The 23,166-nt window shown below is 47.7% G+C and overlaps 1 protein-coding gene across 4 annotated transcripts in view; it reads left to right on the plus strand.

The window, feature by feature from the left end:
- The window catches only part of CCM2 (CCM2 scaffold protein), a 61,352-nt gene that overhangs the window by 2,125 nt on the left and 36,061 nt on the right, over positions 1–23,166 (plus strand). For 2 of the 4 annotated variants that reach the window (XM_057550047.1, XM_057550049.1), the window contains exon 2: positions 17,458–17,613. The exons of the other annotated variants lie outside the window; for them this stretch is intronic. In XM_057550047.1, the coding sequence (XP_057406030.1) occupies positions 17,515–17,613 (99 nt within the window). In that variant the 5' untranslated portion in view covers positions 17,458–17,514. The remainder of the gene's footprint in view (positions 1–17,457; positions 17,614–23,166) is intronic. 4 annotated transcript variants of the gene reach the window in all.

Consider the following 23,166-nt stretch of genomic DNA (forward strand, 5'->3'; position numbering starts at 1 on the left):
ATGGAAAGAGTCAGGCATAGAGAAGATTAATACATTTCATTGTCTCTGTTAGAGGAGATAACCAGTTATTACACAGTTGCCTAAGCCAGGAGGTTTGTGTTTTCTGTGTACTCTGCCACTGCCGTATCTCATTTTCCTACAGGCAGGCTAGACAGAGAGCTCTGGGGCATAGATTTCTATCCAGGCCACGACTTAGCACACTTTACGTCTTGCTCTCAGCCAATCACAAGCCAGTAGAACCTTCCTGCTCTGCTCCCCCACTCAATGTGAGGTCACCTCCAACTCAGTCAATTTGACGCTTAAGTTGTTCTCATTATCGTAAATTAACTAGAGCTATCGATTTTAAAACTTATACACAAATTCAAGCTGAAGCAGCGAGTAATGACTTAATAGTTTTATGAAAGTACCATTTGGACATTTAAATTCTCTTTCCAAGTTAGCTTCCTCAAAAAGTGCAGATTTAAGCCTTTAAAAATGTGGATTGATAGGCTTTTCAGGTCTTCAGATACTTGTCTTGGTGTTCTGTCAAGCAGTTATTCAGGCTTGTTCTAACGTGGCCTGTTTCCTCAGGACAGAACTCATCGAGCTGCCAGAGAACCATTAGACCAGAGTGGATTTCATATAAAGTGCACAGGTACAGCCCTGTCCTTTCTCAGGCTACCTTGGCACATACGATGAGGGTGACTGGAGCCAGTAATGTCCCATGGAAGGCGCTGGGTGATGGGGTGTGGGAGGAGTTGATGAGGAGATGGGGAGGTCTGGGGTATGGACGCGTGGACAGAGAAGTCCACTAGCTGCCAGAGGCCTGGGACCTGGGGAGTAGGAATAACCATGGAGGTCACTCCTGCCTGAACGTCCCCAGAGTGACTGGTACCTTTCAGGCCACCATTCCTGCTTGGAGGTTTGGAGAATGAGGCTTCCTCCTTACAGAGCAGACCCAAGTTCCATGCATTTTGATACTCTTCTGTTAGGATGTAATTCCTTTTCGTAGGAAGCTTAGGTGTACACTTGAGTTGGATTATGTGCATTTTTCTAAAAACACTTGACTCAGATGCGGATCACAGCCTTTGGGAAGACACAGTTGTGGGAAGTCACCCTTGGCCCTCAACCTTGTTCAGGTCCCGGTTTCTGCTGCTTCTCCTGCTGTCGGGGCATAGGTCGCACCACAGGTAGCCATGATTTCAGCCTGAACAAAGTTAAATAGTTTTACATTGGTCTATTTTATTTGTATTCTTTAAATGAAAAAAAACAAAGGTTATAAAGTACCCTAGAAATGTAGGACTTGGTGTAAATGATAATGAGGCATTATTATTAATTTTGTTGGGTGTAATATTTGTAATGTTTTGTCAAGTTCTGATCTGATAGACATATACACTGGGGTATTTATAGGTGAAATAATATGATTTCGGAGATTTGCTTTACTCAGACTAGAAAAAAAAAGAGGGGAGATAGCTGAATGCTTTGGCAGTGGTTATTCATTATTCGTTATTCTGCTTACTTTTGTGAATTTTTGAAGTTTCCATAAGAAAAGTGGGGAGAAAAAAATTCCTCTAGGTTTTGGGTCCCCAGTTATCAGCTCATGTACTTGCCAAATCATCCCTTAGCTAGTGTCTGTGAGGAAGTGGGAGTTTGAGCTAGACCAGCCCTCAGGCAGCCATACCTTCTCTACAGGTATGTGTGCATATGTGTAAGTATTTGTATAGCTGAAATGAAAGTTTAAAGAAACGATTATTACTACAAGCGGTGCACTCTGATTTTTTTATTCAGTTCTTTTTTTTGGTTTTTTTTTTAAACTGCTGGTCATGACCTACTAAATTGCTTTTATAACTATATTGATTCTATAGGTGTCACAGCCATAATATGGGTTAACAAAGTGAATTTAGGCCTCTATACCTTGTTTTCTTTCCTCTCGGATAGTTGTCACAGTGATTCTTTGGTGGCAGTGTTGCACCCTGGGGTGAGGAGGCCGGAAGACCACTGCAGGAGGTATCTGGTGGAGACCAGACGTCAGGCCGTTAGTAGATGAGTCCAGAATAACTGGCAAACATGAGGCTTATTCCTCTTCTGGTTTGGAGAATTACCATTTACATAGTATCATGTATTTATTAATTTTATGCATTAGGAACTGTAAATTCCCTGGTCTTCTTCAGTCAGATTGATAACCCACTGATCATGATAATTTAGGTTCAGAAAGCACATTAGAATCTTCTAGTACTTTTGTATTTCTGCTCTGAGCATCATTTGAGAGGAAGACATTTTTATGACCAATAGTACTGCAATAAGGGGCTGCTCTGGAATGGGAAGGGCTGTCAGCGTTCTGCCCTATGAGGTCAAGGACAAGTGCCTTCTGTACCCAGTAGGTTTGGTCACTGCAGTTACTGTTAGTCTTTTATTTCTTCATTTCTGTCAGCAATAATAACCCACCTGCTCCATCCTCATCACCACTCTGTGGTGTGATGCAGTTAAGTACTGTAGATTTAGCTGACTGGTGTGAAATCATCCTATTTATTTATTTGGGTGTCTATTACATGCTTAGTACAGTGAGAAGGGCTGAGGCCGTCTCATTTTATTTGGAGAGTAAGCTGCTCACACCATGTTAGAGGATGAGACGGGGCCAGTGCCCTCACATCAGGAGAGACAGGTAGGCATCAGCTCATTCCACCCGGGAGACCATGCATGTGATGTACAGAAGCAGGCAAGGTGGGGACTGAGGCCCTGAAGTGCTGGGAGGGCCTGGAGCCCAGGGTGTGTGTGTGTGGAGGGTTGGTTTTGGTCCCGGGTGCAGCTGAAGCCATTGGAGGTTGTCATTCATTGCTTTAAGAACTGTTCATTGGCACTGACTGTGTGCCAGGTGCAGATGCTGGGGAGACAGATGAGGTCTGTGGCCACAGAGCGTGAAGCGGAGCTCAGAGGACAGGCGAGGATGGCTCTTAGGAAGTGTGATTTGATAAGAGTGAATAAGGAAACCTTTTTGTTATGAAGACATCAAGTACAAGTGTAGACTAATGCAGATTGAAATGCCACAATGTCAGATAACGTCAATGCATGGGCAGGTTGTTTCAGGTACACTTTTTCCTCATCCACCCCTGCTCCCCAGGTGTTATGGGCTGAACTATGCCCCGTGCCCCCAACTCATATGTTGAAGCCCTGACCCCCCCAGCACCTCAGAATGGGTCTGCATTTGGAGATAGGGCGTTTAAAGAGGTGATTAAGGATAAGTGAGGTTGGGCTTCTCTGGTGGCACAGTGGTTAAGAATCTGCCTGCCAATGCAAGGGACACGGGTTCGAGCCCTGGCCCGGGAAGATCCCACATGCCGCAGAGCAACCAAGCCCGTGCGCCACAACTACTGAGCCTGCGCGCCACAACTACTGAGCCCGCATGTCACAACTACTGAAGCCCGCGTGCCTAGAGCCCGTGCTCCACAACAAGAGAAGCCACTGCAATGAGAAGCCTGTGCACTGCAACAAAGAGTAGCCCCCCGCTCGCTGCAACTAGAGAAAGCCTGCATGCAGCAACGAAGACCTGACACAGCCAAAAATAAATAAATAAATAAATTTATTTTTAAAAAAAGGGTAAGTGAGGTCACTAGGGTGGGCCCTAATCCCATATGACTGATGTCCTTATAAGAAGAGGAAATTTGGACAAAGAGACACTGGGGATGTGCATCCAGTAGAAAGATGATGTGAAGATCAGGGAGAAGATGGCTGTTTCCAAACTGAGGAAGCGGCCTCGGGAGAAGCCAGCCGTGCTGACCCCTTTGTCTCGGACACCCAGCCTCCGGGACTGGGAGAGAATAAATAACTGTTGTTGAAGCTGCCAGGTCTGTGGTGCTTTGTTCAGGCAGACTAAGACAGTGGGTTATTTTGAAGCATACCCTAGACATCATGCTGATGTGACAAGAGTCTAGTGCAGTCGGTCCTCTGCTAGGACTGGTTCGGTGGGACCTGGTCTCGTTCTAGCCTGGAGGTTCTGAGGACCTGGTCTCCACTGTCGCCTTAGACGTGGACGAGCTACTCAGAGTGGCGGGACCACCTGCATGTGCTCTGTGTGGGCCGCAAACCGCACACTCACTGTGGTCATGTGACCTAGGGTCTGTAGCAAGGGATTGGGCAGAGCCACATCTGCCCAGCCTCCGTGCCATTGTCCTGCCCGTGTTCTTTGTGGGCACTTTCACTGCTCCGTTCGCTCTTTCTTATCCCTCAGTCCAAGGCCAGTGGCCGTTCTTCAAATGTGACGCTCTGTGTTAATGGTTATGCAGTTGCGACAGAGTTTAGATTTGGATTTGTCGATTTAGTAGAAATAAAAAGGACAGTTTTTCTTAGCTGTGTGCTGGTGCCAAAAATGTTACAGGTTTTCCTTCGAAGTGTGCCTGAACAGTAGCAGTTTTCTGCTGGATTGCCTTAAGAATTGGGGCATTTAATCACAGGCATTAGATGTGTTCAGTGCCATGAAAAGAAATCCTCTTTAATGAGTGCAGTAGGAAGTTGGAATTTGGGCTTTTGTTCGAGGCTTAGGATGGCGAACTGCAGTGTGTATCTTGTAACCCAGGAGGTGGAAAGAATAGTTGAATTCTGAAAGTGAGAAAAATGGTCAGTCTGACCCTGTTGCGTTACCTGGTGTGGGAGATGCTGGCTCACCTGTGTTGTTACTTGTGACTCTGAGAAGCAGAAACTTTTATTTATTTGAATCTTTATTATTCATTCTATAGTTTGAAATGACATGCAGTTTTTCCCCCAGATCTCTAATATGCTTCCTGTGTGTCGTTACCATTAACTCTACAGTCAAGGTGTGGTTTAGAATATTCCATTTTCCCCTTGCCGTTTACACGGTGGGGATACAGTTTTATTAATTTAAGGCCTTGGACAGACCTACCTGTCAGGTATGTTATCCTACTTGTCAATGTCAGGAAATGTACTGGGTCTGACTGTGTCTAAGTGTTTTATTACTGCCGGTAGAGGTGTCGCTCTAAATAGCTCTTACATTTTATGTTCTGAAATATGCACAGTAGCTGAAGCGACCTGCCCATGGTACATCCGATGTCAGCCCTATTTCAGGCTCTGTTCTAAGCCTCCACATAGAACATGTGCATCTTCAGCGCCACTTCTCGGAAGAGGAGTCTACAGCTACAATCTGCTTCCTCTGCCCCCCACGCCCCAAGCATTTTATTATGAAAAGTTTTGAATACACCAAAGTTGGAAGAATTTTATGGCAAATACCCATATATCCACTGCCTAGATTCTACCATTAACGTTTGGTATATTTGTTTTATCTCATGTCTACCCATCTCTTCATCCTTCTACCTATCCATCGACCCATTTTATTTTTCTGATGCATTTCAAAGTGAATTGCAGACATCAGTTCACTTTGATCTAAACACTTCAGCATGCGTATCATTAACTAGAGTTCAGTATTTGTTTACAGTTTTCTTTCGCTGTAAAATTTATGGTGAAATGGACACATCTTAAATGTACATTAGCTAAATTTTGACAAAAGCATACACCTGTGTAACCCAAACCCCCCCTGCCAAGAAATAGACCATAACCCTCAATCAGAAAGTTCCCTTCCTACCTCTTAGGAAGTCCCTTTCCCAGGCAACCATTGTTTTGTATTTCCACTATAGATTATTGCTGTTTGGATTAATTTCCAGTATACATTAGTGCTGTCTGAATTAGTTTTATCTGCTCTAGAACTTGATACAAATGGATTCATACAATATACTTGTGTGCAAGAACCTCTTTACTCAGAATAATGTTTTTGAGATTCATCCATAACGTTGTGTGTATCAGTTATTGCTGAGTAGTAGCCTATGGTACGTATATACCACAATTTGTTTATCCGTCACCTGTTGTCGGACATTTGGGTTCTTTTTAGTTTTGTATTATAATGAAAAGCTGCTGTGAACATCTGTGAATGACCCATTGTGTGGACATATGTTATCATTTCTTCTGGACAATAGCTAGTAATGGAATTGCCCAGTTATATAGGAACTATATATTTAACTTTGTAAAACACTGCCAAACTGTTTCCTACTGAATTTTTGTATGCTAATTCTGTCAGTTATTGAGAAGGGGGGTGTTAAAGTCTCCAGTTATTGTTTTAGGTTTGCTTGTTTCACCCTGTAGTTCAGTTCATTTTGGCTTCATGTATTTTTTTTTTAATAAATTTATTTATTTTTAAAATCTATTTTTGGCTGCATTGGGTCTTTGTTGCTGCGCGCGGGCTTTCTCTAGTTGTGTTGAGTGGGGGCTGCTCTTCGTTCCGGTGCGTGGGCTTCTCACTGCGGTGGCTTCTCTTGTTGCGGAGCACGGGCTCTAGGCTTGCGGGCTTCAGTAGTTGTGGCTTGCGGGCTCTAGAGCGCAGGCTCAGTAGTTGTGGTACGTGGGCTCAGTAGTTGTGGCGCGCGGGCTCTAGAGCGCAGGCTCAGTAGTCGTGGTGCACGGGCTTAGTTGCTCCGCGGCATGTGGGATCTTCCCGGACCTGGTCTCGAACCCGTGTCCCATGCACTGGCAGGCGGATTCTTAACCGCTGTGCCACCAGGGAAGCACCCCAGTACTCTCTGAGTTCTTGCTTACGTTTGCCACAACAAGATGCTCCAGGTTCATCTGATACTTTCTTGTCCAGCCCTGAGCTTGACATTTGTCCAAGGAGCATTGGTTGCCCTTGGTGGAAATGATATTTAGAAACCAAGATCTGGTCAGTAGATGTGCTTATTGCTACTGGGGTGTTATTACTTCTAGATCCTAGAGTTCATAACCCTGATTTGTGAGAAAGTTATTCTGATACAATCTACTCTTCTCTTTTGCAAATAGGAACCTCTTCGGTGTTATTTTTTCTTGACAATATTTTCTGGAGCTCTTTCATTATGGGTATGTAGTTTCTTTATTCTTTTTTAGAGCTGAATGGCATTTTCTCCTGTGGATTAATATAATTCATTTAAACAGTAGCCTGTTTATGGACTTTTAGGTTGTCATTTTGCTCTAACAAAAAATGCAGATATTAGCTTTCTACCAACCTTTCACATGTGCATAAATGTATTTATAGGATTATTTCCTGAAAATGCAATTATCAGGAAAGCATATGTACATTTGTAATTTTATAGATATTGACACATTGTTCCCCATAGTGATTGTTCCAGTTTTTCTTCTTCTTCATTTTTTAAAAAAATATGTTTGTTTATTTGGCTGCTCCAGGTCTTAGTTGTGGCACGCGGGATCTTTAGTTGTGGCATGCGAACTCTTAGTTGTGGCATGTGGGATGTAGTTCCCTGACCAGGGATTGAACCCAGGCCCCCTGCATTGGGAGTGCGGAGTCTTAGACACCAGACCACTAGGGAAGTTCCTAGTTTTTACTCTTAACAGCAATTTATGTTGAGAGTGCTTGTTTTTTAATATCTTTGCCCACATGGCATATTTCCAAGCTGTTGAATATTTGCCACGCTGGTAGATGAAAATGGCATTTGCTAATAATTTTGGATTTTATTTTCCAAAGTGCACTTAAAAGTTGTTTTTTTAATTAATTAATTAATTTATTTATTTTTGGCTGCGTTGGGTCTTTGTTGCTGTGCGCGGGCTTTCTCTAGTTGTGGTGAGCGGGGGCTACTCTTCGTTGCAGCGCGCTGGCTTCTCATTGTCGTGGCTTCTCTTGTTGCAGAGCATGGGCTCTAGGCATGGAGGCTTCAGTAGTTGTGGCACACGGGCTTAGTTGCTCTGCGGCATGTGGGATCTTCCCGGACCCTGGCTCGAACCCATGTGCCCTGCATTGGCAGGTGGATTCTTAACCACTGTGCCACCAGGGAAGTCCTGGTGCTTTCTGTTGGTTTTATTTATTTACTTATCCATTTTCTTTGATTCCCCAGTCCTCACTCCTCTTTCATGCCCCTCCTTCATTGGCAACCATCATTACCTATTTGATGCAGGTCCTTTTGTTTATGTGCCCTTGTAAAATGTTTATTATTTTGATGTGTGTTTTTAGGAATCTTTTCAGTTTGAAATAATTTCAAACTTAAGAAAAATTGCAAAACTGGCCCAGGAACTCCCACTAATTCCTTAGCAGAATTAGCGCTGAGGTGGTGGCCTCTGTGGAGACGGAGTTGCATGTGCACTGCCCGTCCCTTACGCTCAGCAGGTGCTCGGTGTCCGTGTACGCATCTCCTGTGTTGCTTCCATCACATTCCTGACTTCGTGCTCACCAGGGATGTGGATAGGTTTCCAAAGGCCGTCCTCTTGGCTGCACCAGTCTCTTCTGGTCGCCCATCACCAGGGGGTCAGGCTCTAGTGGAGGTGCTCGTTGGCTTTGCCCATGGCAGCGCTTCCTTTGTGGGTGCTTACGTGGGCTCCCTGAAGATTCGATGCACGGATAGGTTGTCACACCTGTCCTGCAGCAGGGAACCTGGATGTTTGCCCCTTGGTCAGTGTGTCCAGTGCGTTGGACTGTGGGACACTCACGATCAGTCATGCAGGCAGCTGCAGCCGTCCATGGGTCATGCACCTCCGAAGTGAGGCAGGCTTTACCATCCGTGCCCTGGGTCCAGTCTGGTGGGCGAGGCTCTACCTGAGTCAGCAGTGTGGGTAAGGTAGTGGACCTTGCTTCCTCTGGGGCCAGACCACGTGCAGCCTCCTGTTTATGGAAGTGCGTGGGTTTTACCTTTAAGTGGAGGTGTTCTTTCTGTTGGGCATTTCTGGGGCGGGTCTCGCCTTATGAGAATGCAGTTGGGAGAGAACTTGTTTGAATTGTGGTCGTGCTGTCATCGTTTTTTCCTTCAGTGAGTGTTCCTCCCCCTCATCCCATTCCCACCTTGGGTGCTCCTGTCCTTATAGGAGAAGCGCCTTCTGTATCCCAAGGGGCCATCAGGGATTGGCATCCTCTCTGTCAGTGGCTGTGGGGTCAGAGTGTGACGTGCTGTCCGTGATGCTGTCCAGATGGCCCACAGGTGACCCGGGGAAGCCAGGCCTTGGACTTTGCTCTCCTCATGACCTGCCCCTTTAGACAGAGGTGGGCGGGTGGCACGTAACCCTCACAGGTGGTTCTCTCTGGGAGCCATCAGTCTGCTACGACTCCCACAAGAATGAAGTCCCACCATCACTTGGCACGTGCTGGCTGGGCAGCCGATGGAGAGTTCGGGCAGTAAAGGTCTGCTGTTCACTTTGCCAGGTGTAGGCAGACTGACTTGTTTTCTTCCCAGAGGGCACAGCTTTCTTTCAGAAGGCACTAGCGGTGTCTGAGGTGGCACATGGGGAGCCATCAGTGGCAGCAACACATTCAGGCCCGGTTGCCATGCCAGGTGGTATGGGGACAGCGGCCCTGCTGTTCGAGGGCTCCATGCACCAGTGGCTCCTATTACCCTGACTGGGTGGAACCTCGGGCCCAGACATGGGTTCAGTAGTGCGTCTTGGCCCCTTTAGGGGTGCCAGCAACTCTTGCCGTGCATTTGGCGAGGCTTGCCATGCAGGGTCACCTACACCAGCCTCCAGGCCCTCCCATCGGTGCCTCTGTAGCTTCTCTCCCAGTTACACGGGCCGATGAAAACAGCTAGCGCAGCTCAAATGCAGAAACCACAGTCAGTGTCCAAGTCAACAACACAGGAATATGTGGGGCCTGGGGGTCCTCGTCCTCCTCCCCACGTACCCCAGCCCCCCAGTTCCCGCACCCCAGGCAGGGCTCTTGTATCGGTTGCCGTCTCCTCCCGCCCAGTTGCTCTACAGCCCCTCCAGCCAGCTTGGCTTTTCCCTTCGTCCTGTTGGAACACCAGCGTATAATAGAAGATCCTGTTTACGATTACAAGTACATACTTTAGGGTTGAAGTGAACAGAAACATCCAAAATCTCTATAAGAAAAACTCCTGAAACACATGAACATGGACTTGAAGAAGTGGAAGACACCTGTGTTCGGGTGGGATAGTGGCATCACGACTGTGTCTGCTTTCCCTGAATTAATTTTTAACGTGATCCCAACAACAATACCATCGGGCTTTTTAATGGAATGAGACCACTTGACTTAAAGCTCATTTTTTGTTACGAACAAGCAAGAACAATCTCTGAAGAAGAACAATGAGGGAACAACCCCAGATTGGGTCGTGCTGTCTCACCCCCGATTGAAGCTGTGGGGTTGTCCTGGGATAAGCTGCAGGAACAGAGGAGAAAATACAGAAACAGACCCCCCTCCATGGGGAAACTTGAGTGCCCAGTAAACTGGTGTTTCATAGCAGTGGGGACATCTGAGTAATGGGTGATATTGGGGTAACCGGACAAACGTGTGGAAAAGGATGAAATCAGATCCATCCTTCCTAGTGTACACAAGGGTGAACAACAGGTGGTTCAGAGATTTAAATAAAAGCAAAAATAATTAAGCCATAGAGGTACTAGGCAAAAACATGGGTGAATTCTTCAGTGATCTGGGAGATGAGGAAACTTTTTTTTTTTTTTTTTTTTTTGGCCGCATCGCGTGGTTTGTGGGATCTTAGTTTCCTGACCCGGGATCAAACCCTGGCCCTCAGCAGTGAGAGCGTGGAGTTTTAATCACTGGACTGCCAGGGAATTCCCGAGGAAACTTTCTTAACTATTATTGAGAATTCAGAGCAAGGAGGGGAAAGACCAGATCTGATGACATAAACATAAGCAAAGTAAAAAGACAACAAATCGAGAAAAAATATTTACAACTTATAAAACAAAAAGTAAATATCCCACATATAATATGCTTCTAAAAATAGGGAAAACAAAGGCTGAGGACCTGAGAGGAAAAAACAAGTCAAGAGATGGGAACAGACAGTTCACTGAAAAAGAAACTCAAATGGCTTTTAAATGTGTGAAAAGGCAACTCAGACTCTTGCATAATAAGAGAAATGCAAATTAAGAGCACACTGAGCTACCTTTTCTCACCTTTCGGGCCAGCAGACATCCCTACTTGGTCAGGCATGAGGAACTGGCCAGCATAGCTCCTGACAGGGCATAAGGGGCTATGCCTGGCTGAACTCTGGTGCCGTGACTGACCCAGCATCCCACTTCCATGAAACCTCCCCCAAGGAAACATTGGCAAAAACACGAGGCAGTTTGTGCACCAGGCTGTTCATTTTGGCCTCATTCCATCCCTGGGGTGCAGGCTCGCTAAACCGTGCTGCAGCCTCACAGCGGGCCGGGGTGGGAGGGTGCAGCGTGGAGCCCTATCTTAGATGATTATCTAGAGGGGAGGGGCTGACCTCTCAGCATGGGCCTTGTGAGTTTGGACCATGTAACGATTTACAGGATTACAATTGAATCCAAACATTTTAAAAAAAAATTACTTAAAAAAATCAAAAGCAAAGTATTAATAAAAATGGGAAAAACAAACAAAAGACATAACCCCACAGAAAAGAGTTATTTCAAGTAATTAAATCATAGAAATTTGACAGCAGGCTGGCAGTGGGACATGCACTAAGGACAAGAAAAGCAACAAAGAAACTTTAAGCAAATTGTTTTCAGTAAGCATTTTATTAGTAATAATACTGGTATTATTGCCACTGTTACATGTGTTTTAGGATAAAGTGGAACTATAGTTACATTAACAGCATTACACACTGGCTTTCACCATAGGAGGAGTGGGTGGGTGCCGATAATACCAAAGAATGTGATCAATAACCCTGTAATCCTACTTTGGATTGGAAATATCACTGTGAATTCATGATGTTTTCCTCTTAAACACAAATTGCTTATTTCCTCACTCTCTCTGGTGCCAAGTCCCAGGCGCAGTGAGCGCCCTCGGTGAGTGGTAGTGGGCCTGAAACAGCACTTTCCTCTAGAAGCAGCAGTGGCCAATTCCAGGTCTGAGGAGCCCTCAGCAGCTGCCAGGGTCCACTTTGAAGAGGCCGCCGCTGGCCGGGGCGGGACAATTGGATCGTCCATAAGATGATGACTAATGGATTGTTTAGCTCCGGCGATTCCAAAGAAGCAGCATTGCTGAAGAGAAAGGATGATGCATTTAACTTGACTTTTCTGAATGATCTGTACCTCAGGGTGACCAAATAGTCGAGGAGGGAAAAGGTCTCTTTATGTAAATGTTTCCACTAATAAATGATGAAGGAATTGTGGAACCAGACTGTTGAAAAATATCATATCCAACTATGAGACAAAGGGGCCAAGCCATAGCCATCAGTGGCAGGTCACTGCCCAATATTATGTGCCCCCTGATGGCAGCATTCTTGAAAAAACATCACACTTGAGTTAAATAAAGCCTCACGATCTAACCACTGGTCTACAAGAAATACAGGGGCTGAGAAGCATCCTCAAAGTTCTGACAGAGATACATCCTGCAGGAGCCAAAAAGTGGGATATTCTACAGGATGACCTGCCCTGGCTATTTAACAAATGCATCAAGAGACTTAAGAATTGTGTCGGCTCAGGGCAGTCTATCGATGGACCTGATTTGCATCTTGATTTGAACAAACTATTAAAAAAAAAAATAGGAGTCTATTGGTGAAAATTTGAACACCAATTGGATAGTTGAAGATTTAAAAAAATTCCTGTCAAGTTTTAAAGCAAAATAATGCCACTGTGGCTGTTTTTAAATTTTTATTATTATTTTTAATTTTTTTATAAATTTATTTATTTATTTTTGGCTGCATGGGGTCTTTGTTGCTGCACGCGGGCTTTCTCTAGTTGTGGTGAGCGGGGGCTACTTTTTGTTGCGGTGCACGGGCTTCTCATTGCGGTGGCTTCTCGTTGCAGAGCATGGGCTCTAGGCGGTGGGCTTCAGCAGTTGTGGCACGTGGGCTCAGTAGTTGTGGCTCGCGGGCTCTAGAGCGCAGGCTCAGTAGTCGTGCCGCATGGGCTTAGTTGCTCCGCGGCATGTGGGATCTTCCCGGACCAGGGCTCGAACCCGTGTCTCCTGCATTGGCAGGCGGATTCTTAACCACTGCGCCACCAGCGAAGCCCCATGGCTGTTTTTTAAAAGAGGCCTTATTTTGTGGAGAAAAATGTAGCTTTTTGCCACGGCATCTGTATTTCTGAAGGAGACTGTGTCAAGCACTGAGGTCAAATGGAGACTGTCAGTCTGTACTCTGTCCCGTGTTCAGGATCAGGCCACATACTAGTACGGTTCCCATTGGGATCATTGGTGTGTCTGGTTTTTTTGTGGTTTTTTTTTTTTTTAAACTTTTTGTTTTCTAGAGTTTCTAATAAATTCCTTTTCTTTTTTCTTTCAAAAGTCATATATATATATATATATTTTAAAGTTTTTTACTTGATTTTATTTATTTATTTATTTATTTATTATTTATTTTTGGCTGTGTTGGGTCTTCGGTTCGTGCGAGGGCTTTCTCCAGTTGCGGCAAGCGGGGGCCACTCTTCATCGCGGTGCGGGGACCGCTCTTCATCGCGGTGCGCGGGCCTTTCTCTATCGCGGCCCCTCCCGTCGCGGGGCACAGGCTCCAGACGCGCAGGCTCAGCAATTGTGGCTCACGGGCCCAGCTGCTCCGTGGCATGTGGGATCTTCCCAGACCAGGGCTCGAACCCGTGTCCCCTGCATTAGCAGGCAGATTCTCAACCACTGCGCCACCAGGGAAGCCCCGAAAAGTCATATATTTTTATCATCAAGAACTTCTAGGGTTTTAATCATATAATTTTATGTAATGGAATCTCCTGACATTTTCCTTTGGGACTCTCTCCTGTATCGTTTTAATTTGAACCAGTTGCTTTGCTGGCTTGGTGCATAATTGTCATCCTGGGATTTCTTTAATTGCAGTCCTGCATGAGTTCCACTGTTTCCTAGGCTCCAGCTCTTTTTCTGTCTCACACCCTTTTTTCTTTTTCTTTTTTTTTGCTGGTAGTACATCCTCTAGTATATTTTTCAAAAAGGGTTTAGGGTATAAAAATTCCAAGGCACTGCAAATATGAAAATAACTTTGCCTAAACTTCATGGACAGTTTGGCTTTATATTAACTTCCAGGTTCAAAATCATTTGCCATCAGAACTTTAGAGGGATTACTGTGTTCCCTGCTGGCACTAAACACCTGATGCTGCTCTGATCCTCGTTCCTTTTCAGGAAACGTTTTCATTTTTCCTTATTGGAAACCTTTAGCTATCCTCTTGAAGTCCTGCAGTTTTACAAGGATGGGTTTAAGTGTCTCTTTTCCAGTCGGCCTTCTTGGTGCCAGGCCTTTTCTGTCTGTAGAGCCGAGTCCTTCATCGGCGTCCTCCTTGCTCTGCGTGTCCTTGTCTCCTCCAAGGTCACCAAGTGACTTTATGGATCTGGCTGCTATGCCCTTTGATTTTTCTCATATTTTCTTTTCTCCCTTCCTTCCTTCCTTCCTTCCTCCCTCCCTCCCTCCCTTCTTTCCTTTATTGGGTCTTTATTGCTGTGCGCGGGCTTTCTCTAGTTGCGGTGAGCGGGGTCTACTCTTCGTTGCGGTGCGCGGGCTTCTCATTGCGGTGGCTTCTCTTGTTGCGGAGCACGGGCTCTAGGCACGCGGGCTTCAGTAGTTGTGGCTCGTGGGCTCTAGAGCGCAGGCTCAGTAGTTGTGGCTCACGGGCTTAGTTGCTCCGTGGCACGTGGGATCTTCCCGGACCAGGGCTCGAACCCGTGTCCCCTGCATTGGCAGGCAGATTCTTAACCACTGCACCACCAGGGAAGTCCCAATATTTTCTTATTTTTCATCTTTCTCTTTATGTTCTAGGATAGAGTTGGCAAGCTTTTCATGTAAAGGACCAGATAGTAAATGCTTTAGGCTTTATGGGCCAAGAGGTAACATTGAGGGTTTTAAGTAGGTATCACATCAGAAGAGAGAAAACAAATTTCCACATTTTCATTGATGAAATTCAAAGTATGATAATCACTGAGTACAAATTTTTTGTGACTCAATCCTAATAGGAATGGAATTCTTTTGGGGGGGCTAACATTTTGCTTAATTGGGGTTCAGAGTTAGTGCTCTCGATCATCAAGTTGATTGGAATGTTCATTTGTAAAAGTGCCACCGTATTCCAGGTCACTAATTTGGCTTTCAGTTACACTCATTTTATTATTCAGCCCTTCTGTTGAACTCTTTTATTTTGGCGATCATATATGTAATTTCTAAGATACTTTTCTTGTTTGCTCTGTCTGTCTCTGTCTCTCTCTCTTGGCTGTATTTATGGATGTTGTTCTCCTCAAATGCCTCTAAACCCTCTAGAATTTAAGCCCCCATCCAGTCTCTCCTTTGCCCCCTGTGCTCCCTGCCCTTCCTCTTCCATGCTGACCCTGGTGATCGTTGTATCTGTGAAAGCAGGACAGGTTGACTTGTATGTGCAGCTGGTGGGCTTCCTTTAGATTCCTCTGTTTCCCCGGGAGGGGCAGCTCTGGGACTTTGGAAGGGTGGGCTGTGTGTCGCATGCAGGGGGACCTGGTGGGGAGCAGGCAGTGGACTCAGGCCCCACAGTCACCAAGACACGTCCTGGGGGCTGCTCCACCTCCTGAGGTCTCTGAATCTCACTCCTGGTTCTCTTTCCCTCAGGGCTACCTGATCCTGCTCTGCAGGGGCAGCTTTTAGAAAGAAGGAGAAAGCGGAGTCCAGACAGTACCCATGGTGCCCTGGGTGTCTAAAGAGATAAAGGGATAGTCCAGTCAATACCAGATGTTTATTCAAACAAATCTAGTGCAGTACTCCTTACCCGGTTTACTGTGCTTCCTACATCTGTGGCATGTGTAGTAGTAACTGAGGCATGAAATTATTGTTCTGAACCAGTCTTTTCAGAATCAAGAAATACTAAACTTTGTTACAGTTTAAATTGAACCATATGAAATAGCCATTTTTATGGGCAGAAAACTGTTGAAAATTAGCACTTTGATCAAATCAAATCTAATATTAATCTAATATTAATAAATCTAATGTTAGTAAAATTGTATTATATTTGTCATGTTTTGAGCTGTGAATATGGTCACTCTAAATCATCACTCTAATTAACCAGAACAGTTAATTAAGTAGCCTCTCCTGTTTGCAGCCATTCTGGAACATCTAGAGAGTGTAAGGGTCTTCAACATCAACAAACCCAACTTCTCCTTTTCAGGATCAGATTTGACCCTGAAGAAGTGAAAGTGAGCTTGCTCAAGGACATACTCTTTAGTTTCAAAGTTGCGTCTCAAACGCAAGAGTCCTGGAGGCAGGTAGAGGCTTTTGTAGGCTGACGGTCATGGAGAAGGTGTGCTCTGCCCAGGCCCCCTGGGCTACTGTGCCCTGAAGCAGGCAACAGCTGGCCGGAAACAGCCAGGTCGGCGGGTCCCACCACATGGGCGACACCGCACGGTCACAGGGGGAGCCCCGGCAGCGCTCTCGGCTTGCTTGCTTTTACTCTTTCTCCCTTTGTCGTTTGGATTTGCAGAATGGTCAGACTTCCAAAATGATGTCCTTCAACTGACTACACGGTATTGGCTAGAAATGTGGGGAGGCCACCCGTGGGCTCTGCGTGCTAGAGGTAGTAAGGAAGATGCACTGGTTTAGTAAGAAGATGGGCTGGTTTGGTAAGAAGATGGGCTGGTTTAATAAGTCTGTGCACTGGTTTAGTAAGAAGATGCACTGGTTTAGTAAGAAGATGGGCTGGTTTAGTAAGAAGATGGGCTGGTTTAATAAGTCTCTGCACTGGTTTAGTAAGAAGATGCATTGGTTTAGTAAGAAGATGGGCTGGTTTAGTAAGAAGATGGGCTGGTTTGGTAAGAAGATGCACTGGTTTAATAAGTCTGTGCACTGGTTTAGTAAGAAGATGCATTGGTTTAGTAAGAAGATGGGCTGGTTTGGTAAGAAGATGGGCTGGTTTACTAAGAAAATGGGCTGGTTTAATAAGTCTGTGCACTGGTTTAGTAAGGAGATGTGCTGGTTTGGTAAGAAGATGGGCTGGTTTGGTAAGAAGATGGTCTGGTTTGGTAAGAAGATGGGCTGGTTTGGTAAGAAGGTGGGCTGGTTTAGTAAGAAGATCTGCTGGTTTAGTAAGAAGATGGGCTGATTTAATTAGAAGATGGCTCGTTCAGTAAGAAGATGTGCTGGTTTAGTAAGATCTGCTGGTTTAGTAAGAAGATGTGCTGGTTTAGTTAGAAGATGGGCTGGTTTACTAAGAAAATGGGCTGGTTTAATAAGTCTGTGCACTGGTTTAGTAAGGAGATGTGCTGGTTTAGTAAGAAGACGTGTTGGTTTAATTAGAAGATGGGCTGGTTCAGTAAGGAGGTGTGCTGGTTTAGTAAGGAAAATGTGCCTGTTTAGTAAGAAGATGGGCTGGCTTAGTTAGAAGATGGGCTGGTTCAGTAAGGAGATGCGGAGGTTTAGGTGGAGGATGTGCTGGTTTAGTATGAAGATGTGTGAGTTTACTTTACGTCTTTTCGTGCATGCAGCCTGTTTGGATTTTGCCAGCAGTTTTAGGGTGTTGCCTGCCTCAAACTTTTTTAAAAAACTGTAAACAGCTTCAGTGGGGTTTGCAGAAGGAAGCTGTGGTTTCTGGTCTTCCTGTTCATTCACATGTTTTTTTCAGAGGGAGGGCTAACATCTGACCATATTTTTCAACAAGCTCAGAAGTGAACAGAGGAGAATGCACACTAACTATCGGCAGAGGGGGAGGAACCAGAATTCCTCCAGAGAAATTCCTCCTCACACAGACTTTCCAGCGGGGTGTTCCATGGAGAACGAGGTAGGTGCACACCCGGCGTGGAAAGAGCCACCTAGAACGATTGTTTGGGTCCTGTGACCTTTGCTTTGGGAAGGTGGGGTGGAGGGTTCCTGCTGGCTTCCGGGTCTGAGAACTGGCAGCCCCGGTGGCCGGCGAAGTGAGCAAGATGAGGAGCTCTTTGCAGGTTGTTGGGTTCATCCATCTTCACTTAAGGAGTGAGAGGCCGCGGATGTCAGGGCTGCCGAGGAAGAGTGGCGTTCGTGTAGATTTGTAGTCAGTTAGGACCCAAGATCTGAGTTGGAAAATGATTTAGGGAAGAGGTCAAGAAAGAACACGCTCACAGTTGCAGACTCGTGCCTGGAATTTCACCCGTGACGCCTGAGGGAGGATGAGGGGCGCTGTGTGCCCGGCAGGAGTGGCCTCGGCCGCCGCATGGACAGTCAGGCGCAGTGTGTGTCACCCGAGCAAACCGCTGCCGTGGGGGAGGTCAGGTTCACGCCTAGTCCTGAGATGGGGAACTTGAGGTCTGTAGGAGGTCCTGGGGCGCGGGCTGTGTCGTCCTCCTTATTTGGGCCTCTGCGGCACGTAAGAAAGGCTCTTTTTCTGTTGGTAGGCGCTTAAGTACTTAAGTTTCTTTTTCAAAAGATAGTGAATCTGTTGACTTGCATTACAGGGAGTTGGAGTTAAGATAGGCAACGTTGAGATGCAGTTTTAAACAGTGGCGCTTATAGGAGAGGATTTGTCGGGGTGCCTCGTGCACTTGGGCGGGGGTGAGTCTGGGGGGTAGCCGCTGCCTTGCCCAGCTGGACGGTTGGACAGTGGCTTTGCGCGGCCCACGCTCTGGCCTGGGTGTCTCTCCCCGGTGTCTCTCCCCGGTGTCTCTCCCAGGTGTCTCTCCCCGGTGTCGTCCCGCAGCCCTGCGGAGCCTGATCCCCGCCGAGCAGCGCCCCGCCCCCGCTCAGCAGAAGGGGCCCTGGGGCAGGGAAGGGGGTCCCTCGAGGTGCAGCCCCAGTGCCGGGCACATGCCAAGTGCCCATTAGACGTTTGCTGAATGCCAAACTGAAGGACCCCAGGGCATTGCACTTGAAGCCTTTGTTCTGGGGCAGTTTTGTGTTATTAACTAAAGGAGTAGGTAAGGGTGCGTGAACACCGTACCGAGGTGTTCGGGGTGCCCAGTGCGGGTTTCCTTCCTTCACTGCCACACGCTTTCTCTAGAACACGCTGGGCTGAGTGTTGTGCACGTGGAGTGACTTGGTGTATGTCACCTTATTATTCACTTTGGTCCGCAAGTAGAGGCCACTGTCCCATGAGCAGTTGTGCTGGTTCCTTCAGCACATGCATTTCTTATTGTAAATTAATTAACAGACACTCTGACGGAGAAGTTAGCCTCTGAGAATTTGTTTAGGAGATGCAGTTACTCGGAGCCTGGTCACCCCAAGTGAGATGCTAAGTCAGGCTTTAATCTAACAGTACCCAAGGCCAGCCTGGCCCCTGGTCCCTCCTCTAGGAAAGTGCTAAGTGGGCCAGAGTTTGTGTGTGTGTGTGTGTGTGTGTGTGTGTGTGTGTGTGTGTTGAAGAGCTACATTTGAGGTTTCCAACTTCAAAAGTTGTTTCAAGCATAAGATGGGAAATACATTGCAAGAATACTGTAAGCGTCTAGGGATCACTTCTGAGCCGCTTCAGAAGTTCTGCCCAGTTCTAGGAAGCAGCGTGTGTGCCATGTGAGAAGTCTGCAGATGCCGGGCAGGGCCACCGAAGCCCCGCATCCCCTCCCCGGATCTGTGCCTCGGACCCTCGGTTGGTTCCTTCAACGCTCAGGGCCCCTGTTTCTCTTTTTTTTTTTTTTTCCTTGGAATAATTTTTTATTTATAGATGAGGAAATTGAGACCCATACACAAGAATTTGCCCGGTGTCACATTGGCAGTTCTGGAGCCAGGATTAAAGGCTCACATGCCTGATTCCCAGGCCAGAGCTCTTTCTCCCATGGATAGGTCACCTCCCTCACTGGCAGGTTGGATGACAAAATCTCAGTAGAGGATTACGGTATCTGAACAATTTGGAGGGCCCCCATTTCTTCACGAGAGACTTGGGCACGGATGGACGCCGGGTGGCACTCGGTGCCAGGGCTCCATTCACGAAGAGAACCCGTGCTTGGCGTTGTGCTCCTTCCAGGGGCTAAATTGCTCCTTTTGTCTTTTGGGGTCAAAGATGGCAAGATCATTTCGGTGATGATGCACATGGGCGCTCAATGAAAATACCTGTTGAGTGAAGGATGAACAATTGCACGGGCTAAAGCCACTTTTTACAACTCTGTATTGATTTGGAGGCTATTCCAGTGAATTAAAGAATCCACAGTCGTTTAATGGACTCCTGATTCTGTGCGTCGGAATATTCTTTTTCTAAAATTAATTAATTAATTAATTAATTTTTGGCTGCGTTGGGTCTTTGTTGCTGCACGTGGGCTTTCTCTAGTTGCGGCGAGCGGGGGCTACTCTTCGTTGCGGTGCGCGGGCTTCTCACCGCGGTGGCTTCTCTTGCTGCGGAGCATGGGCTCTAGATGCGTGGGCTTCAGTAGTTGTGGCACGTGGGCTCAGTAATTGTGGCTCGCGGGCTCTAGAGCACAGGCTCAGTAGTTGTGGCACACAGGCTTAGTTGCTCCGCGGCATGTGGGATCTTCCCGGACCAGGGCTCGAACCCGTGTCCCCTGCATTGGCAGGCAGATTCTTAACCACTGCGCCACAAGGGAAGTCCTAGAATATTCTTAATTGTTCTCAGTTTATTTTTTTCAAGCAGAACTTTCTTTTACATTTTCATGTTTAAAAGCAGCATAGGCTCCAAAATCCTGAGGTGCCCTCTTGTTCATTGTGTTTCCGGAAAAGCTGAGGGGCCCCCACCGTGCCTGCCATCCCCCAGCTCCCAGCCGTGTCTACTTTCCAGCTCCTGCAGCGGGAGCGGGGCACGCACCTCCTGTGTCACACGCCTGCTGTCCTTGGGTGGAGCAGCCGCCCCCGTTCTGCGCTGAAACGGGGCGAGGCGGCAGAGGGAAGCTGCAGGTTTGCTGGGGTGCATTTCTTTACATAATGGTTTCAACATTCCGCTTTCTAGGGAGGCTCATCCACCGGTTGAACTTATTTGGGATGTTAAAAAAAAGCACATGATGCCTGGGGTATGCAGCACTGAGGACTGAGTTAGGGAAGCTGTGTCTGATTCCAAATCAGTCATGCCAAGTTCACGCTTGGCCAGGTGGTCTTGTGTGCAGCCTGGGTTCCGGGGCGGCTCCCCTCGCCTCCGCCAGCCTGTGAGCAGTGGAGGGCAGGCGCCATTATTCGTCACGGGGCCTCACGGGGCCGTGCCTCGTTGCCAGGGTAGCTCCTTTAAAAACAGGGCATTTGGGCCCTAAAGTACACCTTCGAGGCACCTGGCTGGCAGTTCTCGTCGTGGATTCAGTCCCTGTTCATCTGCTTTGGGCTTATCTCCCCCCGCTTGACGGTGACCACCTTGAGGGTGGGACTTCCGTCTCATCCCCCCACAGGGCCTTCCTGATGCCTGGCTGGCACAGGCATCAGACACATTACTGCTCCCCTGTGGGGTGCTGGCTCCCTAGAGGTAAAGGCAGCAGAAGACGGAGTGGGGCTCAGCATCGGCAAAGCTGATCCTTGAGCAGTAGGAGGCGTCTGCAGTGGGCGTCCTGGTTTCCTTGGCCTGCAGGGGCCAGACAGATGAGGCGTGTGGGCTGGCAGAGGGTCTCTCCTTAAGGTGGGTTGCAGGACTTGGGCTCTGGGTCCTTGCCACACAGACTGATTCTGCGTGCGGGCTGTGACTTCATGACCCGTCCCTCAACGTTAAATTAACAGCATGGGTTGCGTGTGGTCTGTGGACCTGGCGATTTGGCACGGGCTTCTTGGTAAGAGGCTGGCCTTGGCAAACCCCTCGTCTCAGAACTGGTTTCCTGTTGCTCCCAGGTGTAGAGGAGTAGCGAGGCGGAGCAGCCGTCAGGTCGAGCTGGGCTGTTCTCACACGCCATCAGGCTCAGGATCAACCGTGGGCTGTGCCCGTGCTGGTTATGATTTGGGAGAGTGAACTTCGTGAGGTTTACCAGGTAGAAATGGTGTAGGGGCAGATGTTTACTCCGGCCACTTTCGGATGTAGGTCATCTGTGTAACATTGTGCTGCGTGTCTTGGTACTTCCACCGCCCTAGGGCAGTGCCTTGCGCCTCACAGGAACTAGGAGGTTCTCAGTGCAGATAAACAGTCAAGCAGAGCAGGATCGAAGAGTCCTCTGTGTGCCATTGATCGCCTCGGATGCCAGCCGGAGCGGCAGTCACAGTTCAGGGCCTGGCCTGACCTGCCCGCAGGTCGCTGGCCACTTCCGCTTGTTAGCCATGGGTACAGCGCACAGGCTGGTGACACGTGATGTTTACATTACTCACTTCTCAGTGTCGCTTGCTTTCAGTGTAGACTTTACCATCGGTGCTTGTCTGGCAAATTGTGGGTGACCGTGTCCCACCGTTTCCACGTGAGCCCTACGTTGCGGTCACCTGGTCCAGACCCCCCCCCCCCCCCCCCGGATTTCACCTGAAGTGCCTCACCCTCTCTTCCACTCGCCAAATATGTGCTGGGGCTGACAACTCCTGTGGGATCGAGGAGAAAGAAGCCTGAGCGGGCCCCGGGGGCGGTCTGTCTCAGGGCTGCGATCAGCCATCTCGGGCTCCTCCTCCTCCTCGGCCCCCTCTCTCCACTCTGTAGTTCGCCTGAGACTGTGGAGATGATACTCTCCTTATGATGATGGGATTGATTGTCTTGTCTCCCTTAACCTTTCATGCTTTTATCTTGTCTTAGCTTAAGTGTAAGCAGTTGTAGGCAGGAACTGTACTCATCCTTTAAAAACAAAATCTTATGGACGATTTCAAATGTAAACAAGAGCAGAGAGAAGTAAATGAAGCCCCACACACACGTCGTTGTCTAGCTTTGATCCTCCCCAGCCCTGAGGGCCTCACATCAGCATTATTCCCCCAGCCCCCCACGCAGCACGAAGTGCTGAGGGGCTGCGTTGGGATGGGGAGTGGGAACTCGGTGGGTATCCAGCGCGAGGAGGGGTGCTCCAGTATTAGTTGTCGTGGATCAGTGGGGTAAAAGGCAGCTATCCAGGGGCCAAGTGCTCAGGGGTGAGGAGTGCAGGCCAAGGAGCAGAGGAGAAAAGCCGGACTCTGGCTGGGAGGAGCAGGAGGAACGCCGGGGTTCACTTTGCTGAGGGCATGTTTTGTGTGCGGCGGGCCCTGCAGGATCTCCTGGAGACCCCCAGGTCCTCACCTGCCTTTGTGAAGGAGTTAGGGCCCCTCTCCATCCTCCATCTGTGAGTTTGACGGGCTGCCCAGGCGCCTCACAGGCATTGTTTTGGGTGGGATATGGCACGTGGCTGAATTTCCCCCTTGCAGAGGAGAAACAGGAACGAGAGCTCTTGGTACATGTTTGGTGACATAGGCATTTGTTTCTTGTAAGTGTTGGTCAGAGCTAGGCCTGCCCTAGGTCCCGGCCACTGTCTGGCGTTGGGTCCTGCCCAGGCAGGCGAGCTGC

This window comes from Balaenoptera acutorostrata, chromosome 7, assembly GCF_949987535.1.
Source record: "Balaenoptera acutorostrata chromosome 7, mBalAcu1.1, whole genome shotgun sequence".
In the NCBI taxonomy this organism is placed as follows: Eukaryota; Metazoa; Chordata; class Mammalia; order Artiodactyla; family Balaenopteridae; genus Balaenoptera; species Balaenoptera acutorostrata.